The 18,618-nt window shown below is 36.3% G+C and overlaps 1 protein-coding gene across 2 annotated transcripts in view; it reads right to left on the reverse strand.

Annotated features, from left to right (window-relative positions):
• Positions 1-381: 381 nt before the first annotated feature.
• The window catches only part of LOC121413427 (transient receptor potential cation channel subfamily A member 1 homolog), a 30,738-nt gene continuing 12,501 nt past the window's right edge, over positions 382-18,618 (reverse strand). The window contains exons 7-17 of one of the 2 annotated variants that reach the window (XM_041606239.1): positions 18,013-18,129; positions 16,645-16,719; positions 15,698-15,795; positions 14,630-14,953; positions 8,037-8,171; positions 6,679-6,787; positions 3,874-3,965; positions 3,171-3,392; positions 2,626-2,694; positions 2,048-2,281; positions 382-522 (exon numbers count right to left, since the gene is read on the reverse strand). In XM_041606239.1, coding sequence (XP_041462173.1) covers positions 397-522; positions 2,048-2,281; positions 2,626-2,694; positions 3,171-3,392; positions 3,874-3,965; positions 6,679-6,787; positions 8,037-8,171; positions 14,630-14,953; positions 15,698-15,795; positions 16,645-16,719; positions 18,013-18,129 — 1,601 coding nt within the window. In that variant the 3' untranslated portion in view covers positions 382-396. The remainder of the gene's footprint in view (positions 523-2,047; positions 2,282-2,625; positions 2,695-3,170; positions 3,393-3,873; positions 3,966-6,678; positions 6,788-8,036; positions 8,172-14,629; positions 14,954-15,697; positions 15,796-16,644; positions 16,720-18,012; positions 18,130-18,618) is intronic. The other variant, XM_041606240.1, reaches the window with a different exon arrangement.

The following is an 18,618-nucleotide window of genomic DNA, read 5'->3' on the forward strand; positions in this document are numbered from 1 at the left end:
TTTGGTTATGTAAGCAGTCTAATATAGGCCCTACATAAAAGCTAAAAAAGTCATTCATATTGTTCATTTCAGGAAATAAGATATTTTTCTTGCACTCGCTCCACCTAAATCAAGGTAGATTGAGAATTGAGTTGTGATTTCAAATTAAAAATCGGGATTAACGCCCATTTCAATATAAAAGGTTTTACGCAGGAAAAGGTAAAGAAATTATTGTAGAAAAACAATGAAGCTAAGCCTCGAGACGTTTTGCATTATCGAAATTTGCACGTAAAATTCGAGATTGAACACATGAACAATTAAAGGGAGTGGAAACTCGAGAAAGACATCTGTAGAATGAATATTTAGCACAGACGTGCATAATTCCGCTCGCCGTTTCTGTTTACTTTGCCTATACATTTAGGCAGAACTATGTTCGACCTGACCTATCATTCCATCGATTTCGTCTCGCATTTGACGTAGCTTTTGAAGTACAGTTTGGTCAGTTCCACCATCGGTCTGGTCACCCTGACTGCTAGATGAACTCTGCAGTGCAGAAAAAACGAAACATAGAAACATGAATGATAAGGTGACATGCTAACGCAGTGTAAGTAAATGGAAAATAAAGCCTCGTCCGATTTTCGGTTATATATGTCATTAGTTTCAGCCTCCATCGCCTTGAATAAAACAGTATTCGTTGATCGTGCACTGTAAAAACTGTGTTGGTGTTAATAGAGGACCACATTTGAGGTGTTGAAACCACACCCATACCCTTTTTACACAGGCTAAAATTTCCTTAACCCCGTACTATAGGTGGGGCTAAATTGCCATTTAGCCCCACCTATAGTACGGGGTTAAGCTTAGCCCACTTTCTTTTTACACAGCATTTTTGCAAAGTGGGCTAACCCCACCTTTAGTACGGGATTATTTGGCCCTGCAAAAAAGCAGGGTTATCCCAGCTATTGCGGTGCTAAGAGCGATAGTACGGGGTTAAGATCGCTAGTGTAAAACGAAAGTGGGCTAAGCTTAACCCCGTACTATAGGTGGGGCTAAATGGCAATTTAGCCCCACCTATAGTACGGGGTTAAGGAAATTTTAGCGTGTATAAAAAGGGTACCAGTGAAGTACTTGTACTACGAATGATCGACAAAAACCACTAGTCCGGGGTTAGCGAGTTTCGTGTGTGAAAAGCAAGCATTCCTTATCCGGGGTTAGCAATAACAATTTGGCATGTGTGAAAAGGAAAAAAAAATAGTACGGGGTAAAGGATAGAACGGGGTTAGCAATAGTCCGGGGCTAAGAAAATCCTGTGTATAAAGGGTATTAGAGATTGAACATAACACCAAAGAGTGTAAATGTAACAACCGAAGGTGTTGTAATAACACCGATAGGTGTTAAACTGAAACTGTCAATTTAACACCGGTGTAAAATAACTGGTGTGGTCCTCTATGTACATGTACATGTACATCAGTTAACCCCTCAATTTTTTGCTGTGCGTGATCCGACTCATACAACATTAATTCGTACGCCTTTTTTCAACTTCAAAACAACACATCCCATCTCCTGAAAAGCATCATATCGAGTTATCTCGCTTTCTTTCATTTCGAACATTATACTCGGGTAAAATTCGCAATCAATTGACCTTCAGTACCAGAAGCACTTTGGCAACATTCTTTGTCTTATGCTACCATGGTACGTCATCTGTCTTCGTCATTCCCTTTTTTATAGTTTTCGGAAGGGTGTGTGTGGGAGTGTGTGCGAGTGAATTTGCCGGGTTCGTGGGGGTGTGAGTTTGTGTGTCTCGTGGCTGTTTGGAACCGCGTACATGTGTGTATTTGATATGACCGTGCGAGTGAGTGTATGGGATGTGTGAGCGTGTGTGTGTGTGAGTGTGTGCGTGTGTGTGTGTGTATGTAAGGCGTCAAAGGGGTATCGAAATTGGTACCATGGACGTCGCTTGTGCTTCCAGAAACTCCCAAGGTAGTGAAAATGTCTTATTTTACTCTAAAACACCACCACCATCACCACAATCTGCTACTTGCGTAAGATAAATTCTTCCTACATTAATTACCTTTGCGCGAAGTTCTTTTCTCTCCTGGTTCTTCAAACAGACCTCTCGAACGCTTTCTCGAAGCTTTTCAAAATCAAAGACAGAAGTAAACCAAGATCGAAACCTTGCTGCTCTGGATTGACGTGAAAGTCGCATGTTCATTGACTGGACCGTGATCATAGGAAGCCATCTTATGACGTATTTACGTAGTGGGGTACCAAAAGCCATATTCTCTCCTGATATCACACGATCCACCTGAGCAAAGTTTCAATACCACAAATAACTTTAGTTATTACACAAAACGTTTTAATGTAATTTAGCATAGATGATTTCGAAGCACAAGGAAATGACAAGCGACGTTTAGGCGTATTACAATGCACAAAAGAAACCAAATTGGGCAACAATCAAAACCTACTTGACTTGACTCTAATGAACAGGGAAATATTTCGTAATCTACATGACTTTTCATAACATTTTCCTTGAGAAACTTTGTAATATCAGGCATAGGTCTGATGGACGATATACAAAATGAAATTGTGTAAGGTAATGAACAGATACAGGATACGTATGACGTCTATAAGACAAAAATGAAAACCCACCTTTAACTTCATGTAATAGAATGTTGCCTTCTGTCTAATGCGATGAATGTCCTCAACGGCCACACCAACCTGTGAAAAACATTGAATACCTTAATTCATCATCACCCAAGAGTAGAGTTAAAACTTTTTATCTTGTTTGTTTTTGGAAAGAAATACAGAATATCATGCTTACAATTTTTTTCAAAAAACAATTCATGATTTCTACTGGTACTATGTCTTTCGGAAAAAAATTGTACAAAAAAAGGAAATCTGAAGATCTTGCTACTGCTCCTGCAGCTGCGCCGCGGATTTCCTACCTTTAGTGTAATATTTGCTATTGAGACAAGTTATAGATGTGGTACACGAAATATGCTGGTAGCACAACTTCGAATATATAATGATAATAATAATAAACACAGCATCTATCTCGTAAACTATTCTGAGGCGCAGAGGAATGGAGGGATTACGGAGGGGAAAAATGAATCACGAATTAAATGACTGAACCACAAACAAATCAATTTAAGGTCTGCTGACTGATATACAAAACACAACCAAATTCTTCTTACCAACAAGTTCATGGCAATGATGGGCATCGTGATGACAAAGACGACAAAGGTGATGCTGGTAATGATGTCTGAGAAGACAGCAGTCAGAATGTAGTCTTCCACTGGGCTCTCGTTCTTAGTCCCAAGGTAGTTCTGAGAGTGAAACATCCGACTAAAGTCCAGCTCTCCTGTCGTCATGGCAAACGTTCGAAGAAAGGCATCCCCGAAGGAATGGAAATCAGTCTGGAGATGGGTAAATTTATAATGGAAGTAATATGGTATCGAATTCATATGTAGGCCAATGCTGGAATCCAGTAGAGTAGCGAATGAAAGATATCTACTTTGTTCTGATTTAGATCCAAAGATTAACTAAATTGTGTCATTCTTGATTTAATGTTACAAAGCGATATAAAGCATAAAATCCACTCCACTATTCATATACCCTTTTCTATGTTTGTTTAATGTAAGAACTAATATTCATCCCCTATGCCTTCTAACAACTGCCAACATTTTTTTTCATCCGTTTACTCATCCTAACTCTCTTTTTATTCTGCTCACCCCCCCCCCCCCCGCTCTCTCTATTTATGAATAATTTTTTTTTTTCGGGGGGGGTTCGGTAATCTGGATCGGAAATATCCTTGTTCATGATTATGAAGATGACAAACTTACTTACAATCTAGACATTCTTTGGGTGAAGATTCAAGCTTTAACGACAGTCATTTACCTGATTTAAAAGTAAGGTGTTGAAGGCTAAAGCGAATGCCACGATGAAGAGCAAGATGACGGCAAGAAATTGAACAGTACTGAGAAGGACATCTGAATAGAAATTGGAACCAAAAAAATATATATAGGCATACAGTGCGTTTCAGAAAAAAAAAGTAATCCCAAGTCTAGGGCGCCAATATTCAAAGCCCATTTAATCATGAAAATTCATTTTCCTTGGATATAAGAGAGGAACTCCTCAGCTTTCCATTTATATCCTATTTGTACCATATTTTGTGTCATGCATGACCGAATAAATTGATGTTGAACACAACAAAAGCCGATACCGCCTTTTCCAAGTTTTTGAAAAGTTGGTGAGAGGGCAGAGGCTGATTTAATACTTTCATCTATGCCTGAGCTGGCAACAATCTTTTGGTTTTGAAATGGCTTCTTTGAATGGCTTTTTGCTAGTCTCGGAAATAAACGCAACAACAAAAGAGTTGCCTTCTTCAATCAGGCAAGTAGCTTATGTTTGTTTCTTTCTACCTTTGGAAAATGGTTCAATTTACGATTGAAAAACGAATCTTCTTGGTGACCAGTTTTCACCGAACAGGTAGCATGCCCATGACTTGGGAAGTTTCAGAGAACATTTCCATGAAAGAGATCATCCACCAAACAAAACAATCTAGGCAAGCGGGAAGAAATATCGGGAACATGGCACCAGCCTCAACCATGTCAACAGAAACAATGGAAACTCTAGAAGAACCCGCACAGCACGTTCAGTAGAAAACATTGCGGCTGTACGACAACGTCTAATGGAACAACCAAGGGATACGAGAGCAAGACGAAATGGAGTCGGACTGTCTATGGAAACATTTAACAGGATCACGAAAAGGGACCTCCGTATGCATCCATATCGGATGCATGCGCGCCATCAGCTCTTAGAAGGACACTTTCCGAGGAGGCTAGCTTTTCTAGATGGCTCACAGGCCACCATGACATGAGTATGCCTTGGCCCGACATCCGTTAGTGAGCCGACAAAAATAGAGTGTGTGGGTCGGATTGTGCGAAATGGCGCGAAATGGCCAAGTGAGTGCATGGGTCCTTTTTCTTCCAAAGGAGTAAAAATAGTAAAATGTACCAGCAGACGAATAACGAGGGGATCGTACAACAGTTGGACCAACATTTTGAGAGACAGGGTCGTGTGGTGTACATGCATCTCTGGTGGATTCAGGATGGCGCTCCTGCCCATCGTTCTAACCTCGTTTGAGATAGACTCAAGAACTCTTTGGACATAGAGTGCATGTAATTGCCCTCACCCATGACGGAGAATGGGCAACAAGATCGCCTGACCTTACGCCCTGTGATTACTTCCTTTGGGGACACTTAAAAAACAAGATGTTTGATGATTTTCAGGGCCGAACTCGACATGAGGTGGATGCTTAGCGCAATGATTGGGCAATGGTGAGACGAGCTGTCCAAGATATTCATCCATAGGCGGCGGAAGCGGGGGGACGGTCCCCCTAATTTTTTTTTTTTTTGCTTGTCAATTTTTTTTCCTGCGTCCCCCCTAAATTCACGTGGACCCCCCCCCCTAAAATTTAGGTTGATGAACTTTTTTTTTTTTTTTTTTTGCTTGTCAAAAATGTTTGGTTACCAACTCCTAAAATTTATGTTGATAACCTTTTTGGGGGGCGCTTGTCCATTTTTTTACCTGTGTCCATCCCAAAATTTCAGGTGGACACCCCCTAAATTTTTTGGCTTCCGCCGCCAATGTATCCTTCCACGTTGTCAGCTATGTGTGCAAATGAGAGGACATGTTGAACGTGTGGGTGAATAAGAAGTACAGGTAAGACATTCAACTTTAAATCTTCATTTCGTAGGAATGACTTGACTCTTCATTCCAAAAATTACCTTGAAAGACATTTTATTTTATCAAGCGCACATTGTACCTGCTTTACCAAACTTGGAAAATATGGAATCTGCACCTGTTGTCTTAGACATCAATTAATTCGTTCATGCGTGACACAAATGGTACAAGTAGGGTAGCGATGGAAAGCTGACTAGTTTCCTTTTTAAATCCATGAAGAATTATTTCACAAAATAAAACCATGATTCGAATATCAGCCCTCTAGATTTGGACTACCTTTTTTTCTGAAACGCACTGTATATCCTCAAAAACGAAATAAAAACGAATGCCTTGTATTTCATATCTTGTTTTTTAAATGAAAGACTCCTTGTTTCATTAAACATCAGTCACCCTGAAACTCTTTGCTCTAAGATCTACATGCACGAAGCCCTCTAACAAAGATCAACATAGGGACGCACACTTCTGTTTATCTAGATGAGTATCTACAAATGAGATATGTTTTCGATATAATCACAAGAAATGAAATTGCTAATATTTATAATTCAAACCTTTGCCATATGTTAGGCAATTCATGAACTTTCATTATTATATTGAAGATATGTTTGTAAGGGATGCAGCCGAGAGTACCCCCAATTTGGCGATAAGGAATCTCAGAGAACTAATGATGTCCCAATTTATCTTCATGAAAAAGAATCAAAATGTTTATATAATTTGCTTTATGTACTGTATATATTGCGGGGTCGCGGGATCCTACGATATTAGTGGAACTGTGGCCAGTGCAGAAAGAGTTGCGATCAATCGCAACTCTAAAAATCACGCGCAACTTGATTTCCGACCAATCAACAGCGCGCATTTGGGACTTGCAATCGATTTTTTGACTTGCTTTTAAACGCAACTCTTTCTGCAATGGACCCCTGGTCAATTAGAGACGTGCAGCCATATTTCAGTGGGCCATACCTTCAAACATGATGACGTAGATACCGAGGCTTGATGTTTGTCGAACGTAGAGGGTGAGGTTGATCCATGCCAGAAAGATAGCCAATGCACCACACTGCCATTGCCATTTCTGTACACGATATACAAAATATTATGAATTTATTATGAACATGAATACAATGAAAGCTATATCAATGCTATAATAGTTTGCCGAACACGTCCTAATGAAAAAAAAATATATATACTAAATATAGACACGAGATGAGCGATACATCTCCTTGGATCGGGAAATTCGCAAGACATCAAAAGACTATTTTGTGAAAATGAAAGATTACTTTTTTATGAATGAATGAACGAATCATACAATAAACACACATTCAAAATCAGTCTATCAATTCATGTTTGTTTACTAAAATACTGGTTTAATTATTCCAATGAAGTTATTTTATTAATAAAATTATATCAAAATCTGAATTTAAAAAAGTTTTATACACCCAGACAGAGAAGCCATAAAAGTTATTGGGATTGCTTTATAAGGATAATACAATATATCATTACAATCAAAACAGTGATATTTCATTTGAATATGGTAATAATTATCAAACAGCACTCCTCTCCTCATATTAGCTCACAAAAGCATAAACACACGTTTGATGCCGTAAACCTTGTTTCGTCGTTTATAATTCAAGAAAGGCACGTACAAATTTGTGTAAGAAGTAAAAAATCTGCTAGCTCCTAAAGCTAGCTAACCAATTAGAGTAAAATTTACAGAGCAAAATGCTAAAAAATCATTAAAATTGGATAACAAATAACAAAGTTATTGAATTTTGAATAATTGCATTATTCAATTGAAATAGTTTTAGCCATGTTTTCATGAATAGGCTGATGATGTCACATCCCAACTTTCCTTTTTCTTATGTTATTGCATGAAATCATAATTTTGTCATGAATGTGCAGATGATATGTCTCCATTATGATGAAATTGGTTGCAGCAATAAATAACTAATGCACTTCATTAGTTGTCAATCCAAACCAATCGTTTTAGCTCTTGGTAGAATTTTTTGAATAATCCTAGTTTGATATAACAAAATACAAAAGAACTGGGGATGTGACATCATCTGCCCACCTAATGAATATTCATGGAGACATGCCAAGAACTGTTTCACCGGAATAATGAAAATCTTTAAAATTCAATAATTTCGTTGAAATATCCGATTTTGATTAAATTTTCAGCATTTTGCTCTATGAACTTTACTCTGATTGAATATAAATATTTCTAAGCATCTACATTTGTCAATGCATCGTAACTATAAAGAAAATAACAACAAATAAAACGAAACATTCTCCAGAAAACTATTATATAGTGCACTGTACTATACCTGTCTTAACACATATTCTTCGTATCGGGCTTCACTGACTGGTATTACGAGACAGAATGTCAACACGTAGATAGACCACTCTAAAAGACTTTGGTAATTAAAGTAACTCTGTCCTTGGCTGTACAACTGAAATACCTACAGGAAAATACATGGAAGATTAACATTAACATCTCTTTGAGCAAAGCGAGGATCTGAATATATTGGCCTACCAAGTTTCACTGCTGAAATGAAAATGCACTTCTTTGCCGATTCAATCTGGACCTTATCTATATAGAACAAATTTCCAATACACATGTTTTGAACAAGATGCAAGGTGTACTGAAATCACCATTAACCTATATAAAACTAGACCATTTTGACAGGTTACATCAAAACATTGTTTGTCACATTTTCGTCACGCATCGATCATGATACCCGGCCATAATAAGGAAATGGTACTGTTTACCAAACTAGACCTTTCCTATCCGGGTTGAAAAGAACGATTATCATTGAAAGAATATGAAATGGGTGACAGAAATCGTATGTGTGGGAGATGTGTGTGTGAGGTTGTGAGTGTGATGGTGTGTATTGAAAGTAAGATAGAAGCAGGCTGAAGAGGGAGTTGAAATTCTTCTATCTTCATGACTTGCATCGATCTTTCAAACGGAAAATAAATTTTACCTTCTTCCCTCTTAAGGTGGTTATATATTTGCCTCTCCTTTCCCTTTATTCGTATTTTACTTTCTTTTGCTTTGTCTGGGGTTTTGAGGTTAAGGATCTATTTTTTCTAATGTAATTTATGTATTCCATTTTTTTTCATTCATTTGGGGATTGACCTTGATAGATCAATATGGCCTTTGTCAATCCCCTCCAAGTTTTGATCTTCTATGTCTTTTTTATGTAATATATTGTAACTATTTATACTTGTTTTGTTATCATCTATGTATGTATTCGATTGCAATGACATTGTATGTTTTTATTCAATATGTGGAAAATAAATTGAATTTAATTGAATATAGTCATTATACAGCACGTGTAATTCAGCTGTGAATATTGCCGCAAGCATAATTTTGCGGTAATTTTTATATAGCTTTTATCTATATGTTAATCCAGTTCAATTAACAGAGGGTGTATAGAGCTGCATTATTTTTTGCGCAATTTTGGGAGAATAACATTGAGGTCATACAGAAGGAAAGGAACGTAGAATTATTAAATTATTATTGTACAGCAAGACAAGACCAGGGACATCAAAACGCTGCATTCGGTATCAACAAGAATAGAAAGAAACAAGTTTTGGACAACTGTCGTAGAAGGCTCGACAGAAGTAGACGAGATTGGCAAAACTACAAACTTCAAGAATAGAATACAGCAATGTGAATGTATATGTAGTCATGCACCGTATAAAAGTAACCTACTCTGGAAATCTACCTTAGAAATCTGATAATTTTCTTGCAACACGGACAGATATCTCCCAACAACCTCACTATGACTGGAGAAGAAAGTGTTGCAACTGGAAAGAAGAAAAGTGAGAAGTGACCACTAGAAAGAAAAAAAATGAAGTAAATGTCAGTATGACCACAACGACGAAGAAAAATGCCGAGACGTGCGTATGGGATGATTGAGGTAGCAAATGAAGACACCGATGCTCTCATCATTGACCCCATCAACACCAAGCAAGCTCAAATTGGTCACCAGCGTCATGAAAAATGACATCAATAGGAGCCATCGTGTAACGCCAAGAAGACGAACCGAATCATCTCGGAACTCAAGAGCGATGATCATAAAAATTCGCAAGATACAACATGAGGCAAAAGGTCTACGCTGCAAGAACCAAACTGAGATCACTGACAAATATGAAGGTTTTCATCCGTGAAGACTTAACTTCGATCCGACAAGAAATCGTCAGACAAGCTCTGAAAAGTGACGCTATTACGAAAGCCTGGAAGATAGAAGGCAGGATCCGCGTCATCACAAAGAAAGAGAGGCGAGATCGTCACCATACGTAACCTAGCAGATCTCGACAGACTTTAACTTCAGTCAACATGCTCACACGTAAGCACAGTCTGTACATTCTACCTAGTCCATCGATGAACATTGCTTTTACATGTATCTATTGTTCTAAAAGTGTACGATAAGAAATCGATTTTATGTGTGAAATATTCCAATTGGTCACATGTTAAATGTGGAAATGTGACAGACGATCTATTTTACCCAACGCAAGATTGGATATGTAACCTTTATTATATGAATCAACTCCCCTGAAAAAATATACAACCCATCCAGAAAATTCTGAATCTTTTGCCCTAGAGGACAATGATTTGGATATATATGTCTTTCCAGAAGCATGAAAATAGGCCATTTAAATGTTCGCAGTCTACGAAATAAAAAAAAGATGATATACAATTTTTTTCTCAATGCAAATCCATACATCTTTGCGCTATCTGAGACTTGGCTTGATCGTGATTTCCCAACCGGCTATTTACATATTTTTTTGAGAGAAAAAATAGAGAGGGTAGTAGCGGATGAGGCGTAGGGTGTTATATAAAGACAAACATACATGTAGTCTATAAGAGAAGACAAGACCTTGAAGACAACTCAGAACTGATGTGGATTGAATTTCAATTGAAAAAGTCATAGACCATACCTTCTTGGAATAGTATACCGACAACCTAAGGCAACGATTAATGAATTTGAAAATACTGAACTTGATATAGAAAATGTTGGTAATTATTAACAGATAGAGTATTAATTACAGGGGATATGAAACTGCAATGTGCTAACCTGTAATAACTTGTCACAAAGAGTATTACAAATGTGTGAAACATTTGAACTTAAATGATTTCAAATCCCACTCGTATTACACCATATACATGTAGTAAAACATTAATTGATCTTTTTGTTTCCCATGTTTTTGGTCCATTAAGGTCTGGAGTTCAGTCTATTGGTTTAAGTGACCATTCTTTAATCTATGCTGTCTTAAAAGAGAATAGTGTGAAATATAAGCCAAAGATCTCGTAAATGCGGTCTCTCCTAGCCTGGGGCGTTTTGGGGAGTGAAAGTTATATACTGTACGTATGGTCACTCCCCACTAACGTCTGGGAGCCCTACCTATATTTCCACACATACGGGTACAAGCACGCAAATCGCGGGATTTGCGTGCTGTCGCCAAGCGGAAGACAAAGAAATCTAGATGGCGACGTAACCACGGAAGTAAGCTCTCTCCATCTTTTCAAAACAAATCTCTCGTTTTTTTTAATGAATTCTTCTTTAAAAATGAAATCAATATCGCAGAAATGTTGGAAATGAAGTTGGACCCCATGTACATGTTTTAGGGCTAGATCTTTTAGAGGGAAAGTAGAATTCTCGGGGGCGAAAGTTTCTGGTCTTGTACCCGTATGTGTGGAAATATAGGTAGGGCTCCCAGGCGTTAGTGGGGAGTGACCATACGTACAGTATATAACTTTCACTCCCCAAAACGACCCAGGCTAGTCTCTCCGTAAATTGGACTATGAATTGTTCTTGAAAGATCTGTCTAGTGTGGACTGGAGCTATTTATTTACCGATATAAACAATGTGGACAAAATGTGGATACTCTTTAAAGCAAAGTTTATTGAACTATGTGATAAGTATGCGCCATACATCACTATACGTAAAAAGTCAAAACCAGCACCATGGTTTACAGATGAATATTTATTATTTTCAAGAGCAAAATTTGTATAGTGTAAACATTTATCTGATGTAAGTCAAATTGAACACGTCTGGAAAAATATAAATGCACACGAAATAAAATAAATAGCATGAACAAAAAACTGAAACGGGAATATTCTTGTAATGAGTTCAAAGATTTTTCAAGAAACGATCTAAAACAAAAATGGAACGTAATAAAAGAACTCCTCCTAGCCAATAAGTTGGAGTCTCAAAACGACTCTAAGATAGAACATGAAGGTATGACGATTGTCACGAGCGAAACTGCTCTAATTAACTTATTAATCTACAGGCTACTTAACCACCTTGAATAAAAGACCGAAGGATATTCAAGATATAAATGAAGTTATCAATTTAATGTCACAAAATATATGTCATTAACATCGAATCGTTGAGAACATAAGTATATTGCCAAATGGATACTCAATTAATCTTTGCATATAGAAATCATAAAATGGCGTACTTGCATAAGAGAAGGAGTATAATCATCATTGATTGTCCCAAGTTTATGGGAGGAGATCGATCTGAAAAAAGGCCTTTAAATCATGTCACCGAAAGTCTTGGAAAGTTTATCAATTGCTTGATCAAACCTCAATCGGGTAAATGTGGAGTTCGAAAACAGGAGAGATCGACAAACCACGACGACTACGAAGATGGGACGATTATGACGAAGAAAAAATATGCCGATGAACGACGAAGAATATATTAAAAAAAGGTTTCTTTAAACGACACAGAATTGTATGACTTTAAATAGCAAAATACAACTTGGTTCATTTTCGTAAGGATAATTACATACTCTTTGAAGAATGGAGTAAGATAAGAAATATGTCATTTGGTGACAAAATGAGCAGAATATATATATATATATATATGTAAAATTTATCTTTCTATCTGGAAACAAACATGCCATATTAAGCATAAGAATGGCATAAACATTAAAAACATAATTATAAACCAAACTTTACTTACAATTCGGCATTAAGAGAGGAACCTGCCTGCACTGGGTCGAGTGGCATTCGCCCTTTTCCTTGGTTCGGAAAACACCCCAAATCGGAGACCTTCTCCAAAATCAAAAGTCAGAGTGAGCTGGCTTGGCTTTTCTTGCCAGCACATCAAACAGAAATATGTAACACAAAGAGTCTGTAATCCTACACACCTATTAAGCTATTGTCTACTTATTATGACAACCCAGCCTGCTGGAATACCAGGCAACCTATCATGCCTATAGTTTAGTTACTATGGGTAACATGCCTATTGAAATGCCAGGCAACCTACCATGACAACAGAATACCAAGGGATACAGTTCACATCTGTACAAGGAATTTGACAAAAGAGTTATCCAGATTTGAATAAGATCCTATAATGATTGAAAACAATGTAGACATTGGTAATTTATTTAATGAAATATTTTAATTCTATTGCAGATAAAATAAAGAGCTCCGGTACGCAAATACAAAATTATTTGGATACTGATTATAGTTATATGAATAATGTACCATCCTCAGAGAGTGCCCTCTTTTTTTTTCTGAAATTAAAGAGGAGTTTGTATTGAAAGAACTGAATGGTATTGACACCCGCAAAGCCTATGGTCTCGATGACTTGTTAAAGGTTGCTGAAATAATTATTTTCAAACCAGTTACATGTACATACAACTGTTCACTTAAAAGAGGTAGTGTACCCAATTATTTTAAGCTATAAAAAATAATACCCATATATAAAAGACAACCGATGAACTACAGACCCATTTCTCTCTTATCAATTGTAAGTAAATTTTTTTAAAAAGGCAGCCCATAAACAGCTAAATGAGTATCTCAACGATCATTGCCTGTTGACTGACAGTACTTCTGGTTTCCGGCCTTTCCACTCAACCAACTCTTGCCTTCTTGAAATTTCAGAATACATCTTAAGGCATGGTCACACCGCCCGAGCGTTGTTGGAGCGGTCGTGGAGCGGTAGGGAAAGAGGGCCGAATTTCGCTCACAAAAATGGGGAAAATATCGAAAACATAAATCGAAAAAAAAAAACTATCGAAATCGAAAATGGTGAACAGTAGCGAGCGGTGATGAGTTTTTTCTCTCCGCCCCACGACCGCTCCAACAACGCTCGGGCGGTAGGGAAAGAGGGCCGAATTTCGCTCACAAAATCGGGGGAAAAATCGAAAACAAAAATAAAAAACAAAACAAAAACAATCGAAATCGAAAATGGTGAACGGTAGCGAGCGGTGATGATTTTTTCTCTCCACTCCACGACCGCTCCAACAACGCTCGGGCTTTAAGGCATGGTCACACCACCCGAGCGTTGTTTTGTGACGGACGGACGACATTTGGATGACTAAGTCTCGCCTTTACCTCTGGTGGGCGAGACAAAAATGAATATAGTTAGTTTAAATCATGTATAACAGACCTTTTTATCAAGTTATTTTTCCTTTTTTTATGAATACTGCCAAAATTTCCACAAAGGGGGAGGGGGTCCTGTGCAATTAGAGAATCGTTTCGTTTTATTTAATTGTTATTCTATCATACTAATAAATTGTACTATAATCTGATTGTTTATTTCTCAGTTTTCATATATTTTTTAAATTGTTCAAGCCAGTAGCATGATCATTATCGCTATTTCATTTTATTTTAATGTATTTTTATTGTTACATTTCGACCACTCTGTGTATCTATTGTGTATTTTCAATTTGATATGTATGCTTTCATTTTATTCTTTTATATTGTCTGCAGTTTTTTTCTTTTGAATTAATTCTGTATTATGTATTTTATTATAATTGTTTTAAGTATTTTCATATGTACAGGGCTCTCTCGAAAAGCAGTTTTTATGTACTGAAGAGACCACCCTGTCTAACGAAAACGGAAATAAATAAATATCGAATATTCCAAGAGCTTATGTGAAACCTAATCAATTACCTCTTTGATAACATTGAGGACAACCAACGTCAACAGGAATCCAGCACTGTTACTCCCAAAGAAATACTTTGCAGCATCAGAATACGTTTCATCAGGTAACAGCTTGCTCGGATCGTAGACCCAATCGACGTGGGTGTCATTGTAGAACGTGAAGTAGAAAGAAGGAGGATTCACCAACACGTATCCAGTGAGAAAAATTAGAAAGATGAGATACACAAGGAGAGAGACCAAATTCAATGCGAATCCAAAGACTCGCCATTTGTGTTCGATGAGCTTGATTGAGAGAGGATGGGTCAGAAGATGGACGTGGCGCACCTGTTCTTGCTGGAAGAAAAAAATTTCATATTAACGTAAATACCATTGGTTACGATTTTAATCCAGTATTTTATAGACTAATGATTTCAAGAATAAAAAAAAAATAATACATAATCAAAGGTTACCACTAACAGACAATAGTATAAAAATACATCAATTAATAAGCTAATTAGTAGAACAAAATCAAAATGGGGTCTGAGGGGACCGAAGGCCGACTTACATCCCAGGATCGGCACCTGGTCTGACCCTAATTGTGTTCCCACATTACTTACAGAAGGAGTTTTTGAAGATGTTCATGTATCTATTCTGATTACAGTGAAAGACGTAAACACAGAGTTGTCTCTTTCGAATTACCTTATTACCCAAGTCACACAGGGGTAACATAACAAATAAAGGTTTATGTATTACTTTCATTATCATCATATTTACAATATTGTCTCTCAAAAGATATAATATTTGATAAATAGGATCAGTATGGATTTATATGACCGAAATATGATATTTATTTTATATTATATTTTATTTTCATGTATGATATGATTAGTTTTGTTATCTTTACTATGTTTTCATCAGGTTGGTGATGAAAAACAGTTTTAAGCTTATCTCTTGTAACTGAATAAACATATTCTAATAAATAAATCAATCGGTTAATAAATAAATAAAATATTTCTTTTGATTGAAACTTTATTAGTGTTTTATACGTCCTAATAATATTTTCATTTCTAGAAATGATGGATTGGAGTAAATGCTTACCATAAGGGCCAAGGGGTGATTACCATTTCTTATTTTAGTATGATTCTGTTCAATGTCCACGCATAGCTTTCCGTCGTCGTCAAAGACATCAGTATTGTCTATTGTAATGAAATAAATAAATCGAACAATAGCCTAATTGGACACGGCTTAAATATATAGTCATTGTACCACTTACTATCATGATAACTACTACTTCCACTATAATTCTGCATAATGATAACGATGTGAATATTGCAACTACTACCTTAAAGTGATTGGTTAACATTGGTTTGACTTTTTAAAAATCTGAGCTAGAAGGTCACACTTATCACCTGTGTCTGTGATATGTTCCAAAAAATGAAGCCCTGAAAAAATTGCGTACGAAAATGATTATTTAGTGCTTCAAAAATTGAAATATAAAGTGACCGGAAACACCATCTTAATTTCATCCCATACACTTATGTGTACTATTTAGGTGTCTATAAGACGCCTAATTACCAAATCAGGGTTTGCCTTGTAGTTTTAGCTTTTCATTCTCAATAATGGTTGTTTTCAGGGTTTATTAGTTCTAATACATGCACCTGTACACATGTTTCATCTTGGTTTTTTAAATCGGCTGCTCACAAAGTTAAACAACACCTTTAACTATTATAACTACTTCTGCTACTACTACCTCGAAAATGAAAATTATGATAATAATGACGATAATGCTTTAAAAATTCGTAATATTGATGATGAAGTGAAAAATTATATCTATAGTAGCTGCATTATTTTATCAACGATAACAAAACAAAATAAAGTGATGGTTATGATGATGATGATAATATACAATATCAATAATAACATACATAATAATATATCACGATGAATAGAGAATGTGAAATTAGTGGTTGCTGTAACAATTATTATTATATCAATACTCTCAAAATGAAAAATTTAATCAAAGGCCAATGAATGTATATGCTGACCATTTTCTATGTGAGTACGATTTGGTTGAGCATTCACTAGTAAGTTTCCATCGTCATCAAAGACATCATTGGTATCTATTAGAAGGGTTTAAATAACAACAATAGTAACCCCATAAATTATGTTTTTCCCGTTTCAACAGTAAGCATCTTGTTCTATTCGTATTTTAACTGTTACGCATGTATATATACCCGAATGGTCGAAAGCAATAGCTATAAGCTACCAAGAAAAAAGCCAATAAGTCGAAGAAAATTTATACAGGATTATGATGCGAAGACAACAAAGGGATTTTATGATAATTATGGGTGAAAATAACAGTGCCCGAAGCAATGCAAACCATATTATATTCTAAACCCCTCAAGAAGTTTGGAGATCTGATTTCGATCGATAATCTCTACCTTGATTTTAGTGCATATTAATGTGATTGATAGCAATGAAAGATCATTTCATTTTGTTTTAATGATACCCTACATGATATGATTATGGTTCCCCTTTTTGCACAGTGCCTTGAAATGTGGGGAGGGTCAAAAGTCAAAAGTTGCAAAATGACACACAGTGAAAATAACTTTTCCTTTTTTCTGTGGTGATGAGTGTGTTTCTCAGCGGTTCATTTTGTTTTCATGCACCTTAACATCAAGATTAACATGGAGATCTGTGAGATAACATGCCAGTTTGAGTCGTGGTTTGAAATATCCATGCATGTTTTTTTGTTATGTGTTTGCTTTTGCAGAGGTGTGTTTGATTCCATGTTAATGTTGATGTTAAGGTGCATGAAGACAAAAGAAACCGCTGAGAAACTCACTCATCACCACGAAAAAAGCAGTGACTTTCATAATTGTGTCATTTTGCAACTTTTGAATTGCGACCATGTCCCACATTTCAAGGCACTGCACCTCCACGTGAACCATATTCATATCATGTAGTGTACTGATTGAAAGATAATTAAATTATCTTTTAATGATATGAAATATGCATTGTGTAACATTGGGAGTTGAGAGGAATTAATGGCCAAACTAAGATCTCCAAACTTTTTTGAGGAGTTTATGAAATAAAACCCATTTTGACATGTTTTATACTAGTAACACGCTTATACATACCAATACAAACGAACCGGCTTTCAAAATACAATAAAGTTACATAATTCGAATATCTAAAAGGGCAAAGGAGGCGGGGGATATATAAAAGAAATGAGACACGAGACGTTACAGAAAGTAGCTTGAAAATGTAAGTTGACAACAATATAATACATAAAATAGAAACACATACAACAACGCAAAATAGTCTAAAATAAAATTGAAAATAATGAAGAGTAATCATTATAGAATAAAGAAACAAAACTAAATATAACACGATTGCAATTATATACTTACATTTGTTCTGCTGTGCCCAAGGAGAAAAGTAATCATCGAGAAGTTCCAGGTAGCACTTGACTTCATCGCCATTTTCATTTAATGTGATGCATCTATCCATTACGATCTCAGCTACATCTATTGACAATTAGTTAATAGATGGACAATATTTATGTGACTGCATTAATAATACAATTTCAAATTACAGGCATATATTTATTACTTTGGTGTATGTCAAGTAGTGTTTTTATTATACGCATTATCAGTGTCTATGTTTTTCTATTTAGCCGATATTGAATAAGTGTAATTAGTTAGAATCATTTCATTTTGTATAACGAGCATACAAACTGAATCATGAATACATGGGATATTTGTGCAGTATCAAGTGTTCCCTGTGTGCGAAATAAAACTAAATTCTTGCCCATCAGAGAGCAACTTTGTACTGGAAATTTACTGATTTTCCTCTTTTGATCATACTTTGTGGAAAACTACATGTATTATAATTAAGTAAAGACAAATTTAAAAACAAATACGAACGATTTGTTTGTTGTACAATATTCAAAGCTGGCCCGAAGTTATGAAATGACACTGAGTCTTCCAAATAAAGGGGCGGTCTCATGACAGGGG

Source organism: Lytechinus variegatus, chromosome 4, assembly GCF_018143015.1.
Source record: "Lytechinus variegatus isolate NC3 chromosome 4, Lvar_3.0, whole genome shotgun sequence".
NCBI classification, from domain to species: Eukaryota; Metazoa; Echinodermata; class Echinoidea; order Temnopleuroida; family Toxopneustidae; genus Lytechinus; species Lytechinus variegatus.